The 23,013-nt window shown below is 40.2% G+C and overlaps 1 protein-coding gene across 3 annotated transcripts; it reads right to left on the bottom strand.

The window, feature by feature from the left end:
* Positions 1-267: 267 nt before the first annotated feature.
* On the bottom strand, positions 268-22,590 carry CFAP206 (cilia and flagella associated protein 206). Of its 3 annotated transcripts, none has more exons than XM_062608351.1 (12): positions 22,449-22,590; positions 14,905-14,988; positions 14,509-14,599; positions 13,231-13,419; positions 12,832-12,990; positions 10,883-11,091; positions 9,471-9,590; positions 7,698-7,896; positions 6,848-6,985; positions 4,655-4,848; positions 3,476-3,619; positions 268-573 (listed from the first exon to the last, which is right to left on the bottom strand). In XM_062608351.1, the coding sequence occupies exons 3-12, from the start codon at positions 14,543-14,545 to the stop codon at positions 343-345; spliced, it is 1,620 nt and encodes a 539-aa protein (XP_062464335.1). In that variant the 5' UTR covers positions 14,546-14,599; positions 14,905-14,988; positions 22,449-22,590; the 3' UTR covers positions 268-342. The 3 variants fall into 3 exon arrangements, with proteins under 3 accessions (XP_062464335.1, XP_062464334.1, XP_062464336.1); XM_062608350.1 differs by lacking the exon at positions 22,449-22,590 and adding an exon at positions 16,604-16,749; XM_062608352.1 differs by lacking the exon at positions 22,449-22,590 and adding an exon at positions 16,593-16,611.
* Positions 22,591-23,013: the final 423 nt, after the last annotated feature.

Here is a 23,013-nt window from a genome sequence, read left to right as displayed (position 1 = left end):
CATGTACCAAAGACACGGCTGTCAGCGGCAGTGTTTCAGCAGGCAATCGTTGTATTAAAACCTCAAGAAAATCTAAGAACACACACTACACATTTACATATTAGTTTATGCTAAAATCTTTAGGAACATCTTGATTCTAAATTGCTGTTTAAAATGTGGGTGCTTCAAGCTTGTAATGTCTATCGCTTGATGCCAGTCAGCAGCCCCAGCAGATAAGATAAATGAAATAAATCAACTGCTCCTGGAATCAACAGACACAGTAAAATCTTTATCATATTTCAGCTATATGCAGGGAATTTTATTTATACATTCAATATACATCTTCAGATTTCTCATTTTCACTTAGGTTTCATCTACTGCTCTTGTTAAGTTTCCTTTGACCATATGAGTAGTAGGAGACGATTGTCCTCGGAGACCTTCCAGGAAAATCTGTGGTCTGGGTACATTACTTGAGTTGTCACGCTTAGTCTGGGTGCTAACATCTTTTGGCAAGTACAGTTGGGTGCAGTTCTGTCTTCTCATATTGCTGAGATCAGTCTGCATGGCATGAGTTAATTTGCGGCGCAAATTGGCCTAAAGACACAAAAAGTAGCAGATTAAGCAAAATCTGCTTTGGCATTTTAGCACTAATATACTTTAGGTGTGTTTGTATATTTTACATCTCCAGGCTTCCCAAACCTGGAACACGGTCCACTGCCAATACACACTTGCAACTGTGATTTGATAACTCCTGAACTAACAGGGTGTGTGAGCAGCACACATGTATGTATGTACCCACACAATTTTAAGCCAGCCTCTTACGGCTTTCCTATTTTCCTTTAGTCATTTTGCTTCATATTTTGTTAAATGCTGAAGCCTTTGTTTCGTTACAATAAAATACTGGTTTCATGGTAAGCTCTTCAGTACTTCAAATTAAATTCAATAGGTCTGAAAGCACCCTGACCATGATGTCAGGTTTGGATAAGTCCCTCTAGGTATATGCAATCAGGGTGCACAATATTATGGATAAGCCAGCTGTGGAATCAAGTCTTTCGGTTTCTACCAAGTGCGATGAGGTTTGGGGGGTGGTGTCACTAAGTATCAGATAAAAGGGAAAAATGCCTTCTTTCAAGACATTGCTCTTTAATCCCTTGGCAAGGGGCAAAAGTTAAGATAATTTATGATTAAAGTTCTGTTTAATCACAGAAACTGCTGTATATGCAACAACAAAAAGCACTTCTCATAATGTTAATATTACAAAGTCAGCACTTGAAACAACAAAATGTTCCTTAGTCCAATGAGCCTTCTATGTCAGCAGATGTACACACTGTAAAACTTATGACATAATGTTGTAATCAAAATACAAAAATACAGTCTTGTGGCAGGATCCAGGCCCCTGCATGTGAGTGAGAAAGACCCTGGAGTCCAGTCCAGTCAGCAGAGACTGGAGTCAGTGGAAGCAGGAGAGTGATTAAGTTGGCCTAATTCAGTGTTTGTATTGGGATGAGTCAAAATGTTCTCCAGACTCCACTAACTAGGTCCCTCTCAGCTAGAACAGAAGTTAAAGCACCTGTATTTAGACACATTTCAATCTACAACTGACTCTTATGCACGGTGTCACCAAGGAAAATACAGAAAAGAACAATAAAGAACTTTCTGAAGAGATAGAGTAGAAAGACAGTATTTTAGTCCTTTTTTCCAAGGATTTTTATGAAAATTAAAACAAAAGCAGGCATGAGATACTGTCTCTCTTTTATGCTTATCCCTCTTGAAAACCAAATGCATGCTACTGCAAGGAACTGTGCTTGCACAGAGAAACAAACGTGAGCTGAAAATTTTACTTGTGACATCAAATAGGTATTCTAATGACATTATATTTTAACACTTCATCACTATCACTGTGAGTTTTCTGGCTAACTATGAACAGCAGGAAGAAAACTAAGACATAAGAGCTCATTTTCTAACAAATCCCAAAATATGTCCAATGCTCCCTTAAAGTATCAAACTCACAGACACATTGGTAAGTTTTCCTGTTATTTTAGCACTTTGATTCTAAATGTTGTATCAGCACCATATTACGCATTCAGCGCAGTCACTATAGACAAAACACTTGCATACATCTGGGATTTTTTGTTTCATCTCAGCATCACTCATCTCCAATATGGACAGTTGAGGCTAAAACACCCTTTAGTACTTTAAAGTACTTTCTCTAAATATCTCAAACTAATGAGCTACACATTTGCCTGTGAATGGTCTTCATGCTCAGCTATTGGGAAACATCCACTTTTGCTTATGCTAAAATAAGTCACTGACCACATCTTACATTTATTTATGTACTTTTGCCCATTAAAGAAGCAAAAGAGGCTTTTAGCCAGGCCCCTTGTAAAACTAATTGGCTTCTTTACATACCTCAGGAACAACTATTACTTAGAATCCTTTATAAGCCAGTTAACACTGGCAAGACTTCTCAGTACAGAATGTTGGCTTCATTTTATAATGTTGAAGATTTCATGGCAAAAAGAACAACAGAAAAGAAATAGAACAGCAGGCCGTAGGCCTCTGTAGTGCATGAATTCACAGACAAAACATAGTCAACCCTGCAATATTCTGTGTCCAGTGAATATTGGTAACTGCAGTATTCCCTGTATTCACAAGTTCATTTTGATTGAATTCTGAAAACCAGGTGCTATACATGGGCCTCTGCATGTGCTGGCAAACCCTAGAAAGAAGCTTTTAAAGATATGCATATTGAAAAGCTTTCATGTATGCAGCCAACCTTCTGTTGACAGACTGTGCTTTCCAATCCATAAGCAAATCATCATGATATTATAACAAACATTTCCTCTGGCTTATATATACAACAGAAAACCTACTTGCATTTCTTACCACTCCAGTCCTATATGAAAGAGGCCTCATGCTTTGATACCCTCCCAGGATGGGTAAGTTAGCTCAAAGAAAGCCTCTGCAGGGTCAAACACATCCAAAGTTATTCCTAACCATTCTAATCTGCCAGTTACGACATTTTCCTCCTCTTACTTGATGGTAATGAATATTAATATAAATTACTCAATGTGCAATAGAGTTTAACCTTTCTGCAACCTGTTGTTTGTCATTGATTTGTTGGCTTTTTTCTTTTACACATTAAGTATATAGTAATATCTTCAACCTGTTTATTTCAATGTAGAGAAACAACTTTAGAATTCAAGCTAATAAACACATTCTTATTCCTTAGAGGAGGCAACTGAAAAACTTGGAATGAATAGCCTTAGCAGTGGAAGCACTGGCCATAAAAACTAGGGAAGAATATGGGAGAACTGAGAGAATATGAAAGTCTAGAAATAAGGAGAGAAAATACCTGGAAAAAAATATTGAACCAGTTGTAACCAAGTGTGTTTTTGAATAAGGTTAGATTTATGTTGCAAGGAACAAAAGTTTACACTAATTTATTCTGAACTTTGTTATCCAACAATGAAAATCTGGCAGTAACAATACAAACCAATTTGATAGCTTTTCTTCTCATTTCCCATTCATTCCACTCATAGGATGTCACAATGGTTGGAGGCAAGATATGTGTATCAGTTTGAGAACTACTGTCATATTTTACAGTTGGTTTCATCAAACACTTGTCTGGAGTTCTGGCCTGGATGAAAACAAACAAACAAAACCAAGCAAGGCATTACCAAGAAGAACACAGACATCTCAGAAAAATAGCAAATGGATATGCTATTTTTTAAAAGCAAACAGAAACCTGCAAACCACAAGTGGATAATGACTTTTTACATTCAACAGTGTTTTTTTCTTCTTGCCCCCACCAAAAAGAAGAAACCACTAAATATTAGATGGATTTAAATTTCTGTCAGAAAGCCCTTTAAGCAGAGGCCACAGCTGCAGACTCCACATCTAGAGTGAGTGCTTCATCATTGGATTCTGGTAAGAAGGGGTCCCATCACCACTGCCACCAGTATTTTATGAAGCATGCACCTCAGTTTGTCTTTATGAATGGACTAAAAGTCACAACATAACTGGGAGAAGTGCTTACATCTCTGCCAGAGCCAGGACATAAACTGTATCTTTCTCACCAACGGCCAGTTCAAGACTACATTCTTTCCATTGCTAGGGACCTAGAATTCACAATGGATCACAGAGAATGTCTATGAATCCAAATAAAATCTTTGGATTTCACATAGTAGCATTGTCACATTCATGATTAATGAGTCCCTTTTCATTTTGTAATATAATCCATAACTCTTGTCCCCAGATATCATTCCACCCTCATCCAGCACATACAGACGAATTGCTAAGGTAAAGCTCCGATTAATATGGTATCTGGCTTATCTTCTATTGCACTTATTTATTGTGCCTTTAAGTTTTGCAAAAATAAGGAAAAGAAACATCAGACACAGGATCTTTCTAGGCTAAGGACAAACAGCTTTTATTGCTGTCACAATCCTTTGGCTCTATGTACTCTCCTATGAAGAGATAAGGTAAGAACAACATAATGAGAAAATGTTTCTCATCAACACTCTGAAGACCTGGAAAAGATGGACCTTCAGACTTTCTGTATGACAGGCAAATGACTATACTTCTAAAGACTGGTATCATCTGCTCTCTTTATGTTCTAGAAAGAACAGACCAATCAGTGAGCTGTTCAGCAAGAGACATGAGCAACGTATACCTGTGCATATGGAACAAGGTATTCAAACTGATGATGAAGCTCAAGCAGTTGAATTAGCTCTGCATATTCTTTTGCTTTTTCTACATTCAACTGAATGAACTTATCTGGATCTTGAGCAAAGATGTATGCAGCTTCTTTGGAAGTAAAAACGTAACATTTCTCCTTGTGCTTCAAAATTCCAACAGCAGGATTTCCTAAAAAAAAACAAATTCAAAACAAAACAAAAGCAAACCAAAAAAGCCAAAAACCTAAACAAACCAAGCTCCACAAAATAAAATGGTTAACAGTATGGTATCCAATACAAAATACATTCATAATCAAGATTCTGTGTTTTCCTCAAGTCGGTTTCACTTCCTTTTTTCTGAAATCAGAATAACCCCCTGAAAGTAAGCTTTTTAGAGACAGACGAGACTATTTTGTTAGGTCAGTACACCTGCTTTTGCCCAGTTCACTTCCAGCTCACCTTACTGCGTATCTGTCAAAAAAAACAACAGATAAAACACCTACAGCAAAGGCGTAAGAAAACAGCCCATACCCACAAACATTTCCCCTATAATCCCCAGAAATATTTGCTTGCAGATCAGCAGTCCATTTATACCAAAGGGCATAACACTGAAATTAACTGAAGAAGCAGATGAAGCATCTGAAAAGCTGGACAATAAATTAACAGAGAAAATGGAATGCCAATAAAGGCTGAATAACTTACATAGAAAAACACAAATTGAGCTCAATGACAGTGGCAGCTCCGCTTCAGCTGTCATTGCCCAGGAAAGATCCAGAATCATCATAGACAGTGCCCTGAAATACTAAATGGCACTACTCAGTGGCAATCGTACAAGCAAATAGAATGCCACATTTGTAATACTACATTTTGTTCCAACATGACAGAATATGAAGAAGTAAAATGGAGTTGGGAATAATCAGAGGCTTGGGATAATTTTCACAGAAGAAGAGATTAAAGAAGGAGGCCTCTTCAGCATTAAAAAGAAGCAAGCAAAAATAAATAATATGATAGGAGGTTATAAAACCATGAATTGTAATATAAAATTACAATTTGCTAATTTTCCTAATAGAAAGTCTATCAGGTCTTTCATTAAATTACTAAGCCAGAGCTTAAAACCATCTTAAAAAGAGGTACCTTTTCATAGTATATATAATTATAATTGCAGGACTCTTGACAGTATTAATATTCCATGGCAAACTCTAAATGCATTCAAAAAGCAATTAGATAAATGAAAAATGTCTCTCAAGGATTATTCAACAGAAAGTTACAGTCTCAGCATTTATCTGAGGAAATCCCATAACCACTAACTGCTAGAACAGGGAACGATATAATTAAGGAAGAATCATTCCTACTTGATTCATAATCTTCAAGTGTTCATGATTTTCTATGTGCAGAAATTAGATACAGGGCTAGAGAAACCTTTGGTCCAACCCAGGGCTGTTTTTCTCATATATAATACTAAATAAGCAATTTACACTGCTGATAAAATATGTATTTTTTTTAATACTGCCAATTAATGGCAATATTTTCCTCCCAAATTCCTTAGATTAAAAAATAATAATCCTATATAGATAGGTTCTATAAAGGATAGGAAGATAGAAAAGATGAATTGATGGGGTAGCTGAAATCAGGCTTGCTTTCAAGACAAATGACCCTAGAACAGACCAAAAAAATCCCTATGATCCCTTGACTTTATCAAGTGCACTTCTGCATTCTTTTCAGAGAAGATTCTTGGTACATTATAACAGCTATTTAAAAATACATATGATGTAGGCATGAACGGGTGCGTTTGCAACACACAGATACGCAAAATAGAAGGAATGACCATTTCCTATGCCTGTATTAAAACACATTAACAGCAGTAAACAAGCCTGAACTGAGCTGCAGCATAGGTTATACAGACGCAGATACAGCAGTTGGAAAACATTTATCCATTCCATCTTGTTTCTGCCTCTGCTTGCTTGTGCCTGCTTCCTCTTGAAAGCCTCTTAACTTCTATTTAGGGCAGTTTATTTGTGTATTTTTAAAAGAAAAATACTTGAACAGGCGAAATAAGTTATTTGGGGTGAAAATTACAAACATGATAATACAGTACTCTAGCTAGAGGATGCATTCAGAACATGTCTTTATATCTTCTCTATTACTTGTGTACATATAAAGTACGGAAAAGACTTAACTACAAAGAATACCTGGGAGGGTGAGGCCTTTTACACCAATCGCATGTGCACAGAAACCATGGTATTGGATTAGCAACTGATCAAAATGATCAATAGTCTCTGGAAAAAGCCATTCCTGGTTCTCGAAATCAGAAACATTCACTCTGGTTCCTAAGAAAAAGATGGATGAAGGAAGGACTTCAGTGAGAAAACATCAGATGCTGAAAATACAATACTGTTATGGAATGACCAAGATCCCAAAAGCCAAACTTTAGCCCTGCTTTAAGAGAGATCCTGCTGAAAAATCAGTTCTGCAGGAGGCTTCTTTAGCAGTATTAGTTTTTTTTGGAAGCAGAGGACAACAGGAAGGTAATATCTTATTCTTCTGTTTTGTTTTCACCCACTCAGGCATTACAAATCCCCTTAAGTATAGCTTGGTTGCTAGGGATACCATCTTACAAACAAATACATCTGGTAACCAAAGTCCTGTTAGATTAGTTTTATTCCCCCTCCATTTCAGAAGTTCTGAAAGGTATAAAAAGACATAAACAAACATAAGAAATTAAAAAAAAAGTATTCTTCTCTGATCATTCTGCCATTTTTATAAGGCATGTTTGTATCCAGTAGATGTATTTTATAGATTTTACTATTTATAATTATTTATAATTTCATCTATTCTATATTTATATTTTTATATACAAAAGTAAAAGCCCAGACTACGCTACCTGAAAACTAAATCCACACACTACAAGCTGTATTTTAATTTACTGTGCAAATTCTGATTATTAAAAAAATACATATGGAACACCTTCTGTAAAAAAAATTCAAACCACCAAATCTTGGGAAATCAAAGAAAACCAAAACCTGCAATAACTTTCAGTACCCATGGTTTCTCTTAACCTTTCCTCATCACTTTTCACAGTCAGTCCTTCCAGAAGAGATGTTAGCAGTTCCTCAGGAAAAAGCTGTGACTGGATTTCCAAGAACTGTTGTAGATTGTTAGTCATACTTGTGAGGAACTTTATCAGTAGCATCTCATCCTGAAAGCCGGTCCAGAGGTTAGAAAGTGCAATAAAGAGAGGCTAGAAAATAAAGAAAATGAGCTGAAATCCAGATTTGTTTTATTTCTGCAGTGTAACCCAAGTGCTGTGCAGAGTTTCTGCTATGAACAAAGTGGGGCTGACCTCTAAGGCCTTCAGCACTGAGAAATTCCAGGGAAACTCCTGGCATAGTAAGAGGAGTTCCCTTCACATACACCCAAAGAATGTACAGCCAGCACATAGGCCTATAGGCCTGAATGGTACCTTTCTACATTTTACATCACAGCCTTTCTGAAATACATTACTCTGAGTACATGTTTGGAATTTAGTGTTTCACTGAAAATACAGTTTTACAACTGAAAATAAGGTGTTCAGGAATAATTGTTCAGAAGTAATGCACCTGGTTAACTACCAACTGAAGTAAACCCATACCTTATATGTGCAAAAAATCAGGTTTTGTTATTTTGCCTGCCCTGCTTCTAGAGTGACTTGGTACCACAGCCCCCAGGCCATCAGGTGTGACAGATTAATGGGGGTACAAGCCCTTACTTGCAAGTACTCTGCTGTACCACCAGAGTGGTACAGCATTCCCAACAGAACTGGAATCTGCCATTCCCAGCAGCAACGCTGACATACAGCTGTACACATGTACAGCAGAAACCTACAAACTCTGACTATAAATGACAATTTCAGTGTCAGTGACATAAAATGTGCCCTTTTACATCTAAACACACAGAGGAGATTGAACAAATCTGAAATGCACACAAACAACATTGTATTTTATGCATGTTAACAGTATTATTATAAGAACAGCCAACAAAGTCAGCTCTGGAATCCATCAGCATCTCTAATATGCTGCGGAAATTTTATGGTTACAAAAACGGAAGAAACTAAAGTAAGGGCAACAAGATCCCAATCATTCCTTCTAGAATTAACAAAGAATATTAATGAAATCTACTATGTTTCCTAAAATAAATATAAGCCTTATCTTACAGATAAGTCCTTCAGACTTGATCCTAGGAGGGCTCTAATTTTGTCTCTTGGTTGTGTTCCACAAAACTTGCAGAAAATCATATAATTTGAGATTGCCAGGCTCTGACAAATTCAACTGAAATTGGCCAACAGTTTCAGAAGCTACTGGGAGGGGCAAAGAGGCTGAAACCCCCGCCACATAAACCTGATTTCTTTAGAAAAATGATTATCAAAGACTAATACTGTAATTACAGGAACTGCTATCTGAAGGGACTTCAAAAGAATCACACTGATGTGCTGTTATCTGTCATCTTTACAGTTTCTGCAAGGAACAGGAAAGAATATTTACAAAAACAGGAAAATACCACTGTAAATCTACAAATACTGACAAATTACTCAAGGCACAGTAAAATCCACTTAATTCCTTCTCTTCTTTTTTGTATCTTGCTTCACTTTCACCTTGAGATCAAGCCTTTCTGTTTAGTTGGCCCCTTCAAAAATCACAGATTCTGTTATAATAGAGACAAAAATATAGCCTTTTTCTTAATACGAACTGTACAAAAATACACCAGCAAAGTATTTCGTAATACTTATGTATTTTTTTATAATTAAGAAGAAATAGGGTTTCCATTCAAAATACTCACAAAAACTTTGTTGGCATCGACAGAAACTTTATTCTCTACTGTGTTTTTCAACTGTTCCATTGTTGTTGCAAACTGCACTTGCATCTTTTCAACTTCTTGAGCACTTGTAATTGCATCAGACTGGAAACAGAACTTACTTCAGGTAAAAAGTATGACAGTCAAAAAATCAAGTATTTAGTAATAAGTATTTACTCGGATCTCTTAATTCAACTGATTTCAGACAACTGTTTTAAGGAATGAGATGTATCCTAACTATCCACAAAATACATTTTTCTGTAAGTGTAAAACCAGGCACTTCTCTCAACATACAACAGTAATTTTTTACAAAAAAAAACCTCAACATTTTTACACTAAGGAGAATTGGAAATTAAAAATAGAAAGGAAATATCTTTCTAACCCTTATGCTATACAGGAAAGACTGCAGTTTCTCAAAAGACAAATGTAAAGGTCTTTAAAAAAAGCAAAACCAAAATCCAACCAAACAAAACCCCATCAGATTTCAAGAACTTAAATTGTATTCTTCAAAGATTTCTGATGACTCCATATATGTTGGGGATGTCTTCAGACTAAAATTGAGATGATTTATGGATTGAACACAGAGATTTTTTCTCTTATGCCTTTTGGGATAGAGTGTGTATCACTAGGAAAACAAGAAAAAAGTCCTGCTTTTAAAGTTCTTTGTTAATGAAATTAAATCAGAAGAGGAAAATTTCTGAAATTAAATGGAAGCACAGATACACTGAAACAAACAATCCATTTTGTCTTTTAGCTAAGAGCAGCCAAACCCAGTAAGTTAGGTACAAAGTTCAGTATGACAGATGATGTAGGTTCTCATATAGCAGATAGCATGGCGGGGATCTGTTATAAACCACCCTATCAGGATGAATAGGCAGACAAATGAGGGAACTGGGGTTGCTTACTCTGGAGAAAAGGAGGATGAGGGGAGACCTTATAACTCTCTACAACTACCTGAGAGGAGGTTGTAGCGAGGGGAGTGTCAGTCTCTTCTCCCAGGTAACAAGTGATAGGACAAGAAGAAATGGCCTCAAGTTGCACAAGGGAGGGTTTAGATTGGATATTAAGAAAAATGTCTTCACCAAAAGGGCTGCCAAGCACTGGCACAGGCTGCTCAGGGGAGTGGTGGTGTCACCACCCCTGGAGGTATTTAAAAGACATATAGATGTGGTACTTATAGACATGGTTTAGTGGTGGATGTGGCAGTGCTACATTAATGGTTGGATCCAATGATCTTCAACGTTCTTTCTAACCTAAATGATTCTATGATTCTATACTTATTTTTTTCATTTATTTCTGAATAATTTTTCTTGCATTTCTGTCCTGTACAAGTAGGTAATTTGAATACATTGCACCTGCAATAAAAACCCACAGGATATAACATGATGGTATCTCACCAGAAGGATGCAAAGGAAGGCCTCATACTGCCTCACATTGAACAGGGCTTCTTTTAGTTTAAAAGAACTTAGCTGTGTATGCCTGTGTTGGTCTTCCTGCATGGATTCCAACAGAGTTGTGTACTGGTGGGCCCGTAGGTGGCAATTATTAAGACCTTCATCGATAGTCCGTGTAGCTGATGGAATGGCTTCATTCAGAACGGCTGGCACTATTTGTGCAGAATAAATACAAGATATGTATAAAAATAATTATTTAAATCATTAGCAAATGGCTGAAATGCAGTATTTGAGCAAAGCAGTCTTCCATTTTGATCATTTTTGGTCTCTAAATTTTTTCCTTATATTTGTGAATTCCTTTTTAGCACAATTTTTTGATTCTTGGTTTCCTCATTTGCAAAATACTTGTCATGCTAGCAACATCAGCAAGCAGCAGTGCAAGGAATTGTGCTTGAGGTATGTTTACCCAAACCCTTGTGAGCACAGAGAGGTTAGATTCAACAAAGCTAGAATGGGAAGTAAATTTGTACAGGTACTACGAGTGGTGTAACCACAGATGGAAAAAGCTGAGCACTTGGCTGATTTACTTTTTGGAAGCAGGGTGGAAAACCAAGCCCAGGTGAGACTGCTGCTAACACTTACATTAAGGCTTTAGCGATCTAACTACTACCCCTAAGCATAAAGACATCCATTTTATCTCCTCAGCTAAGAGCATTCATGCTGTGTTTTTTCCATTAAATCATATGTAAACAGCTTAGTGCAAAAAAGCCCATATTATAGTAAGCCAACGAAGGTAACAGGATTAACAATCATACTATCTATTCTAAATCCCACAGATATTATAGTGACAAAGACCGCAACATGTTGTAAATTGTGCCTTTCGTAGAACCACAATAATTGAATGCTCTCTCACGCTGTAACTCAGGCCCAGTGAACCTAGAGTAGACTCAGCCACAACACAGAAAGCTGACATTTGTGGGTAAGTATATGTTTTAAAAATAGAAAACCAACAATGCCTTGTTTAGCATATGAGAAAAAAAAAGAATTATCACCAAATCTAGAAAGTTGCTTACTTCTTTTTCTGTGCTTTACTTAAAATCCCGTCTAGCTAAGCCAGTGCTTTGCTTTCCAATAAAGCACAGTTTTCTTATCAGGAAAAGTATGTGTTGTAACCTTTATTCCAGAAACTCCAGTCCTTTAAAATAAAAGGTTTTAACCTAAAATTGGGCTGCAGACCCTTCATACAAATAAGTCTCCACAATGAGCTACAACACTGCACACATATTAACAAAAACATTTCCACTGACCAGTCATTTATTTGGTTATTAATTGTAAATTTACCAGAAATAATGGGGCTTTGGGGGAAAAGAAAAAGTAAGAGGAATAGAAAGTATTGCCCTACACTGAATACAGCTCTTGAAAAAATTCAGGGTGGCCACTGACAGCTTTTTTTTTTGCTTATTGAAGAAGCAGAAATATTCAAAATGCAAGATTTTTGAGAATACGTTAAGAACCTCATACTCTAAATTACCAGAATACAGATAATGGCTCAGCAACTTTTATCACTTCTCATCACACATACTTAACAGAAAATTGTAACTGGATTGACAGTGTCCTTTTAAGATTTTAACTACTTTTAAAGGCAAACATTACATATTTAATTAACTTAATGGCAAGGGATCATGGAACAAGCTATCATGAAGTGAATTAGTGCATGAAGTTAACACATATAATACTTTCAAAACAACCACACAGGGCTTTCTCTTAGCTAAAAAGTAGTAGCCTATGTGGAATCCTATAATCGATACCAAATATTTACTTTTCCTTCAGATTTACAGGCTCTGAGTCAAAGCTGTTTACCTAGAGATGGGATATTATTGGAGCTGCTCCAGTGAAGAAGGCCAGGGAGAATTATTTGGGAATACACACCCCAAATGCAGTTGTCTACTTACAGTCATCAATGCTGTTTCCTCCTTTCCCACATGCCTTGTTGTACAACCGAATTCCTGTGACTAGCATGGCAAAAGTTTTCAGCTGTTGCTCTTTGCTCTTCTTACCGAGTGAGGTGAAAGTCATTATCTCTCTCTGGGGGAATACACTCTGCAGGGCAGCTACAAGCATTAAGTATGAGGGAACAGAAAAATCATTAAACAAGCAAAAATACCCTCTCCTGAACAACTGCAAAAAGTAGGAAATCCATGGCAAATTTAGATTTCAAGGCTGAGCAGTGACACTAGGTAGTAAGCATTCACTCCAGTTTACCACAGCTGTATGTAAAAGCCAGCAAAGATAAGATGAAATTTCATTTTTCAGTAAGAAAAACCCAATTTCACACCTGGGAGTTTACTGACCTGTTACCTCCCTGACAACCCCAATATCTGTTGGGGATCCTAGGCCAGAGGCCAGCAGCACATAGCTAACAATCTTTCGATGCACATTTTCCATTTCTTCTTGCAGATGAGGACAACTGTCTGTGATATCTCTGACCACAGGAGCCAGCCTTGCCTCCAGAACACGGTGCTGCTCACTGAGGAATTCAGCTAGGAAAGAAGAACAGTTAGAAAGTGCCATCTAAATTCTTTGGAATTTGGCTTATACAGAGGATCCGGTTCATTTCCACCAAGTCAGAGCACTAAAGGTTTTGGAAGCAGAAATGTGTAAGAGATATTTAAGGTACCATACCATTATAATTAACAACAGTGGAGTTAAACATTAACGTAATTATCATGATTAACATCAGTCAGTAGAGTCCAGAGAACTATTCAGACCAAATTAATCAGCAAGTCTCTGGCTCTCTGAACTCCTCTGACTGCAATAGGACCTAGCACACACACACGATACATGCCTAAAGTTACATGCTCAAAACTGAAGACTACTCAGGATCCCAGAATCTTCCTAGACTTACTGAGCTTACTGAGCTTTTTATATGCAAAGGACTATGGAGCAGCTTCGTAGTGTTGCTAGTTTTTGGGTTTAATCCATGCTAACAAGAAAACATTTTCATTACCTCCCCACACAGAAATGTTTATTTTTTGTCTACTTTTGTTCTGCCCCCTGTTTCCCAGCCAGCCCTCAGTTTCCCATTTGGATCTGAAGTCACAGTTACAGGAGAGACATTTTCTCCATGTAATTTTTCTTCCACATTCCCATTCTCAGACCATATGAAGTTACCACTGATAAGACAAAAATATACTCAGTTAAAACTGTAACTGATTGTTCAAGATTGTTCAATTCTCTCTGTTAGGGCTATTGATAAAACATCAAGTTCTCTTTCAGACACAGTGCAGTTCCGGGTACTAGTTCTCTTTCAAATACACACGTGCACAAGTTTTTCCTGCTGAAGGCAGCTAACCAGTGCACCTGAAAGCGTAATTGTTCTCAAGCGATCTAACACATTTAGCAAACCTCTCAGACAGGATGAGTGTACTTTCAAATCTAATGTACTTTTTTTTCCTCTACTATATCCATACTGGAACACCATACTTCTAAGCAGCACAGTTCTCCAGAGATTTTTATTTTGCTTTACTACCAATAGTCATTTAAGAGGTATCATTGTTAGCCCTACAGAGAGAGATATTGAATCCTTAATTCAGCATCAACTTCTTCTATGGAAACATATTTGAAATTACCTCGGTTTGCATAGTTCATATCAAAGTAAACTTGCATCTTAATTGTGCTCAGGGATGGGTTTGTTGTGTCAAGCAGTCTGGTAACACAGAGCTAAGAAGAGAGGCAGAGAAGTGAGTTCTTTCTTTGGGGAAAAGTCTGAACTGACAGTGATTATGCTGCAGCTTTCACAATTGCAGTAGACCCCCCTTGTTGCCATTCTCTCTGTATAAGGCATTTATTTACATGAAGAAACACACAGTCTAGTCTTTAGCTACAGAACCACGAGAGAAAAAGTAGCATTAAAATTTTGAAAGTGTTCACACCAGAATAAAACGGCATTTTAGCTACAGGAACTGGTAGCAAATAACGCTACAGTCTTAACTAAGTGCTGACTTTCAACATGATGTCAGAATTACCTGGATAATATTTTGCACATCTTCTTTTGTAATGATTTGATCCACTTTAAAGTCATTTCTTGGATCTAAAGCAACAGCTTTCACCTAGAGGTTGCCAAAAGAAAGCTATTAATTTACATCTCAACATACACTCTGCAACTAACCTTTTGTTTCCTGAAAAAGTCTAATGCAGTCAGTATTTCTTTACTATTTTTTTCCCATTTCAATCTTTTATAATGAAACAAAGTTACATCATTTCACATGCTGCCAGTTTCAATCTTAGTTCTCAGATATAAGGGGGGAAAAATCTATTTGTGATGCAACTTTGCAGAGAAATATTTCAATGCATCTCCTTTCTTGAAAATATTTTTTTGTAAGTAAAATCTTATAAAAATCCATTGTGGTTGTTATATGCATTAGTATAAATGTTTACCATTTGGATAAAAAAGTCCATTCCGTTCTGCATACAGGGAACTATCTGCGTGTTTGCAGCTGGTATGCATGCTGCATATCTTGCCCAGTATAGGATCTTCACTCACTATAATTCACGTAAGTTTTACTGATCATGTTTAATTGATCAACACTGCTTCTGAACCCAATGTATTTTTTTAATACCATGATGTCACATTTAGAGAAAGGCAGACTAACAGTATTGCTGTGCACCATTTACATTCATTTACAAGTTTATTGAGAGCTGATTCTGTTCTTATACCATACATAAAAAAAGAACCTAGCTCCATCTTTCTTCAGACTGAGCTTTGCCGATGCATTCGGACTATATTCTGCAGCACTGCTGTGTGTCCTAAGAGGAGATGCCACAGTGTGTAATATTTTTTAGGATAACTAAGTTGTCTACCACGGACAGCACTGAGATTGATTCCATTGCATTTTTAGTTTAAGTGGGATCCAAGCCCACTCCTTCAAAGATTCAGCAGCCCATTTATACTACGTGGCCCTGGCAAAACAGAGAAACAAACAAAAGAATCCATCACAGTAGAGGGAAGAGGTAAAAGTCAAAGAATAAATACAGCTGGTGAAATAAACATTTGCTTATGAGTCATGCCTTTTTGTTCATTTATAAGAGTGGGAAGAAACGTTATTTAAACTTGGGAACACTTCTCTTTTTCACTTTAGAAACAAAATCAAATGGTTTCTCTCCCTGCAGAAGAAAACTGTTGGGAGTTCAAAGAGTTTTCAGGACTCAGGGCCTGCATCCTTTTCAGGGCCTTATATTCACATAGACAGCATTTCAGAGGAATTAACTACTTTTCCATGATTTTAGGACCCTCTATTGAATGTCACTGAACATCCCTTTAAAACTTCTTAGTGTGGGCAATCAGAAACCTCAAAGTCCAAGTCACCCCTGACAGCCTCGGCTACTGCCATCCCAGCCATGGACTCGTCGTTTTACATTTGTTGACTTTTAAGACCAAAGGAATAATTTCCATCCTCTCCTACATCATTCTGTCCAAGCAGTGTTGGCGACTTCAGGGGAACTACTGACCTCATGTAAAATTAATCCCTTACCTCATAAAAGCTTCAAAAACCAGTTTGAAGTGCCAAGCTACAGGCACACAGGTCTGAAACTTCTCATCTGTAGGCCATCAAGACGTATTTACCTCAATATTTTACGCTCCATAGCAGAATTTGAACGTGATTAGAAAAGTGCCCATAGGAAATAACAATAAAAAGCAGCCCTGAACATTTACTTTGCCCTTACCATGAAAGCCACTAAGGTTTCAGGAACAGTTTGTCCCTGGGTGGCGCATTCCTGTCCGATCTCGCGAATGATTTTCCTGACGACATTCCTGGTCTGGTCGGAGGACATGCTGGACAAGGACACGCGTTAACGGGATCAGCAGTCGTTTAAGAAGAGGTCGGGAGCGCTTTCCAACCACGTGGGGCTCAGGTCTCTCGTGCCGCGGTACAGCCGTCCGCAGCCCCCCCCGGCTCCTGCGCCTCGGCCGCCTGCCAGGGCACCCCCGTCCCTGCCCCGCAGCTCTCCCACCGCATACGGGCGCCCACAGAACGTCCCGAACCCACCTGAACCGTGTCCACGCACACCCCCCGCCCTCTCCTGTCCCGGCCGGCGACGAGCGGTAAAAAAAGGCCGCAGGCGGGCAGCAGCCACCAGGGTTGCCATGGGGACGCGGCCCGGCCTCTGCCGCCGCCGTCTGGGGGAGCGCTGAGGGTGAGGCTGTGGATGTGTGTCTGTGTGCAAAGAATATTTATGTGGGCGTACATGCAAAATATAGGTACATATGTGCCTGCGTTTGTACCAAATGTGTATAAAGAGGCGTAGGAGTATATGTAGATGTGTGCATAAACATCCACATGAAGTTCAACATGGCCATGTGCAGCATCCTGCACATGGGTTGGGACAATTCCAAGCGCAAATACAGGCTGGGTGGATAAGTGATTTAGAGCAGCTCTGAGAAGGACTTAGGGGTGCTGACTGACGAGAAGCTCAACATGAGCCAGCAGTGTGCACTTACAGCCATGAAACCCAACTGTTATCATGACCAGCATCAAAAGAAGCATGATCAGCAGACCAAGGGAGGTGATCCTGCCCGTCTGCTCCACACTCGTAAGACCTCACCTGAAGTCCTGTGTGCAGCTCTGGATCTCCCACACAAGAGGTATGTGGACCTTTAGAGCAAGTCCAGAAGAAGCCACAAAGATGCTCAGAGGGTTGGAGCACCTCTCCCGTGAAGACAGGATGAGAGAGCTAGGCTTGTTCTGGAGAAGAGAAGGCTCCAGGGAGACCTTATAGCAGCCTTCCAGAGCCTACAAGAAATCTTGAGAGGGCTTTTTACAAGGGCATGTTGGGATAGGACAGACGGGAATGACTTTAAACTGAAAAAGATTAGATTTAAATTAGATATTAGGAGGAAATTCTTTACTATGAGGGTGGTGAGGCACTGGAACAGAGAAGTTGTGGCTGCATATACACGTGTACCTATGTATACACACATGTATATATGTGTGTGTGTATATATATGCAGATGCAAAACACACATACCTTCGATATATTTGAATATCTTCCAAAGGAGCTTACGAGGATAGGAGGAGGCAGGAAGAGGAGCAGGCACAGCGCTGTGATTTATTTCTTTGCATAGTCTCTGTTTTATTTACAGTTCTTTGGGCTTGAGCTCAAGGTGGTGGCAGGGCAGCCTGCCAGTCCCTCAGGGAGCAAGTGTAGGCCAGTATCGTGCCTCACACCAGCTGCCACCACAAGGCCTGCAGGCACTGGACAATATCCGTATCTTTGGAGACATGGTTGTTGTCCAGGTCACTGTAGACTACCTTCCTCTGTGGTGGTCCACTTCCCTGGGTAGGTCCACTTTGAAGGGATACTTCTCCTTCACTGCCTAGGGGAGCAGCTCCAGAGACTGCAGGCAGCGGCCCCACTTCTCCCCATCGACAGGATGGTCGCTCGTGAGGGGGGCACTTCCCAGCCCTCCAGAGCCAGGCTGCTGGTCCCCATGTCCTAGCACTGGAGCATCCACTTGCCTGGTGGTGAAATATCTCTGCATCTCACACCAGGGAAGAAGCAGCAGGCTTTTTCTGCCTCCTGCCTGCATCCTACTGCTGCCCCCAGGGCTGCTCTGCTCCCTCCTCCTCCTCCCTCACCAACGGGGTGGACCTCTGCTTCTGCTGCTTCTCTTTGGAGGTAGCTGGCATCTGGGTCTCTGTGGTAGCCAGCAGCCAGGTCTCTGCTTCAGCCACCACGTCCATTTTCACGTGCCTGGGTGCAGAGGCTGGCTTGCCCATATGTAGCTGCTGGAGGAAGGCCCAGCAGGTGTAGGCCAGGCCCCAGCACAGCACCAGGAGCTGCTGTCTCTGCGTAGATGAGACAACTGGCCTTCGGCTGCTCAACCACCTCAGCAGGCCTCCACAGCTCCTCAGGTGTGAACTGCTACACCGCTGCGGGTGAGAACCACTGCAGGCACCTGCCCAAGCCCTCCCACACCCCTTCCCACCCAGGAATCGTCTGTGCTGGGGCACATCCCTCAGCCTCACCCCCCACCAGGGCATCCACAGAGGCACCACTGAGGCCAGAACCAGGGCTGCTGGGCTGGGGGTTCAAGGACGTGGTAGGGGGCGGTGTGCAGCAGGGGGTATGGGGACACTGTCATTACCCACACCAGAAGCATCCAGCTTCCAAACCAGGCTGGCAGCACACAGCAGCATGAGTGATCCCATTGTCCAGAGTCTTCAGAAGGACGGGGTCCATTGTAGTAGCACTGCCAGGGAGACCTATCCCCTAGGGATGAGGTGGAAGGTGTAATCACCGATTGCCTCCAAGAGATGGAGCAGCACTGTAGGGGCCAAACTCCAAGCTCAAGACCACTTTTACCATAGGTCCTCCAGGGCAAAACACAGTAACACAGCAAACAGCAAAGGCTGAAAACAGCCAATCACAATCTCTGCCAAGTCTGTTGTTATCTCGTCTCCTCCTGAAGCCCCATGTTGGGTGCCAAAAAGGCAGTGTTGGGTTGACCCCAAACACCAGCAAAGCACCCAAACTGCTGTTTGCTCTCTCCCAAACCCTGCAGTAGGGCTGGTGAGAAGATGGGAAGAGCAAAAGCAAGAAAACTCATGAGTCAAAACATAGACCATTTAAAAAGTAAAGGAAAGAGGGATACCACAACCACAGCCACCACCACCCCCAACCAATGAAAAGGCAGTCACTCACCAGCTCCCACAAGCAGATGGATGCCCACTCTCAGAGCAAGGGCCACCATGGAAGACAAAAACCCCCACAGACAAATCCCTGCCTCCTCCCTCTATCTTAGCTTTTGTAGCTAAGCATGATATTATATGGCATGGCCAGTTTGGGCCAGCTGTCCCAGCTGTGTCCCCTCCCAGATTCTTGCTTGTGCCCAGCCTAGTTGCCAGTAGCGCAGAGTAGGAAAAAGAAAACCTTGAGGCTGCGCAAGCAGACAGGCAAAACACCCATATGTTATCAACATTGGTTTAGCCACAAATCCAAAGCACAGCACCACAGGGGCTGCTGTGAAGAAAGCAAACTCCATCCCAGCCAGAACTGATGCAGATAAATAAATGCAAACAATATGTAGATATATGCATGTATATATGTATACACAGACTTGTGTGAGTGGTATACAGTGACTGCTGGATGCAGAGGTGGCACAGACAAGGCTACTTAACTCTGCAATGCAAGCAAGAGAGCCAAGCTTGCTTTCAGATATCATGCTTGCTGCTGGAGATGGCAATTCCTGCAGGTGTTAATGGGGTTACAGCCCACAGGCAGTGGCCCAGTGAGCCCCAAGTTCATCCACAGCTCTTCCACACACCAGTGAGCGTGCTGATGGATGATAGCAATGCTTTGCTGTAACTAGTTCAGTTAGTCAATACTCAGTTAGTTCAAGCTTTTACATGTCAGAGAGAGGAAAGAGTAATAGTGAGTTAATTATATTTAAAAACCATGTCCCTGAAAGGCAATCAGGTAAGCTCAAAAGGCACAGGGAATGCAGGGATAAGATCTGACAAACTACATCAGTTTTCACCTGATTTAATTCTTTCTCTGTGATTTAAGGCCTCTCTACTGAGATAGGATCGAGATGGTAATTTTTTTCCTGTGTGACCTCAGACAAGTCACTCTTATCACCAAAATTAAGATGATGCTATGCTACCTGGTGAGCGCCTGCAGGATTACATCCATGTTGTCAGTGTGTGCACAAGGCTACAGTGCTGTCAGTTTCAGCATCACCTGTGGGAAACACTTTGGGAAGGTCTGTGGAGTGGGCTTCAAAATAACCCTGCAACGGACATTGTGAAGTGTTAGGTTTCATTCTAGTAGCACTGCTAATGGGGCTTCTTAATATGTCTTCTGCATTCCCATAAAAAAAAAAATTAATAAAAAATCAATGCCTTAAGCTCAGTACTTACAGTAAGATATTTATCAAGGGAACAAAAACCTACAGGACCACTTTTTCCACAAATTGCAGGATGGAAAGCTTTCAGCCTCCCTTCCTGAAGCAGAAGCCTGTTGCTGAGTTTAGGGTTGCAGAGATCCCCCTCTGCACTTCTAAATAAATCACACATGATGCAATCAAAAGTGGAGAGGAGCGAGGGGAGCAGAATAACGCAGTTCTGGGGATTAAGAGGAAAAAGAGAAGGTGCCACTACCAGGTTTCTCTCTACAAAAGCAAATTTCAAAAGGCAGTGAGAAAACCTGGTGCTCAAAGCAGTGATGGTAATGCTTTGTCCTGAAAAGATTATCAGCTAAAAGTGGGTGGTTTTAGTTTAACCAAACACTATCAGTAGCAGAGTTGGTGCTGGAATTTGCAATTTTACAGCTGCAGAAAGCCAGTTCCCATCCATAACAGTCAGAGGCTATGGCTAACACATTCACAGGCTTACACAAATACTTTCAGAGAAAGCAGGAAGCCATAGGTGGGATTTTTCCTGAAAAGCAAGAAGAAGGAAAGGGAAGAAAGAAAGAGAAGAACAGCTAATTATATGTTTTCCAAAGAAAACTTAGTTTCAGGGAAGGTTTGTGGTCTATATTAGACCACAACATTAATTTAATTTGTTGGTATGCTACTGAAGACTTAGGTTGCAAAACAGTGTTTCATGATCAAAGCAGCTGGATTTCTTTCCTAGAATTAGTATTAATTTTCACTTTTAAACATAGTTCCTGGAAATAGAGGGCTGGTTTATCCAGTGTTCTTGTAACTAGAATTAAAGACAGTCCTTAATCCTTCCTCCAAAAATCGCAATATACAGCTGCTCAGAGACTGAAAGACAGATAAACTCTTCCCCCCAGCGGTGTGTCTGAGACATTGACTGGTACTGATAAACAATAAAAAGAGTGGGGTTTTTTTTTTTGTGATACAAGGATTTGACGAGTCATTAAAAACACAGTAGTTTTTAAATTGCTATAAAGGTTGACAACCTAGTGCTTTCTTCAAGGGAAAGCATATCACCTATTAACTGCCACATTTAGGAAGTAACCTCTTTCTGCATCTATATCCATAAGGCAGATTTACCCAATAGGTTGCTCGAGCATAAGCATATCCCCCGATTTGCCACTGTGGGGACAAAGTTGCAGCTGGGTGCTTTCACACCACAGAGCTGAAGGGAAAACAACCTAGAACCAGTGATTGTGATGCAGCAGGTGATTTTAGAGCACAACCTGAGCCCTCTACCTTGTGAGGACAGATGTGCCACGCCACCTTCTTCAGTTTGTTAGCTCACAAAAAATGAGTTTTGAAGCTGAGAATGTTTTGGTGCAAGAGTTATTATTCTTTCTTCCTCCTCCATCAGCATTTGGAGGCCTGTGTGCTTGCGCTGCCTTGCTTGGAGCACCACATAGTGCCATCTGATGGCACTGGCCGGCTCAGCTTGTGACACATTCACACGATGGTAAAGGAATGTTAGACTGATTTTCTGTCTTCTTCTCCCAGCTCCATCATTTTGCTGCAGCGAAGAAGGTATATCTGGGTATGCCAGCACTGTGCCTCCCCATAATTCTCACTATATCAGATTTTTACTAAAATATGAGGGTACCTAGCAGAAAGTTTAAATTTACTCACTGTATAGGGAACTCTGATCAGGGAAGGTGACTGTTGTCCCCAGGATGAACGTGTTCCCAAGCCATCAAGATTTTGCTGGACAAAGAAGTCCAATTTGGCTTTTAACTTAGAAATTGAAAAATTCAGTCACAGATAACACAGCACTAAAGGTTTACTCTTCATTTGGGCATTTCTGAAAAAAAAACCACCCCAAAACTCAAACCCAAACCAAAAACCAAACAACCAAACCAAACCTAGGCATAGAAACCCAGTTAACAAATGCACTATTGCTAGCGTGCATGCCTGAGTAAGGACAATGGATGCACTGTATTTGCCAGGTTACAGAAAAGGGTGCGGAGCAAAACTGTTTGTCCTTCAAAGCTTGAGAGTTCTGGCATTCACTATGGAGAGGGAGCTGAGAGACTCCAAACATACTATCATCGAGTTCCTCAACTAGAAACACCTGCAAAAGATGCATTATTCAGCTGTCTTCATATGAATTACTATCTAAGGCTCCTAGACAATGTTAACATTACATTAACATTTCGGCCAAATGGATTAATAAAAATAACACAGATCAAGCCTG

Source organism: Pezoporus occidentalis, unplaced genomic scaffold (genome assembly GCF_034315485.1).
Source record: "Pezoporus occidentalis ecotype Australia unplaced genomic scaffold, CSIRO_AGI_Poc_V1 ctg13, whole genome shotgun sequence".
Taxonomy (NCBI): domain Eukaryota; kingdom Metazoa; phylum Chordata; class Aves; order Psittaciformes; family Psittacidae; genus Pezoporus; species Pezoporus occidentalis.
The sequence above is the reverse complement of the archived record's forward strand: the minus strand, read 5'-3'. Positions and strand labels throughout refer to the sequence as shown.

Excerpts from the sequence above, each read along its gene's own strand:
- CFAP206 (XM_062608350.1), bottom strand. The coding sequence starts at position 16,711 with ATGTCCTCCGACCAGACCAGGAATGTCGTCAGGAAAATCATTCGCGAG. Across the intron at positions 7,897-9,470 it reads TCGATGCCAACAAAGTTTTT|CCTCTCTTTATTGCACTTTC; the intron begins GTGAGTATTTTG and ends TTTATTTTCTAG. Across the intron at positions 3,620-4,654 it reads ACCTTGTTCCATATGCACAG|GCCAGAACTCCAGACAAGTG; the intron begins GTATACGTTGCT and ends GTTTTCATCCAG.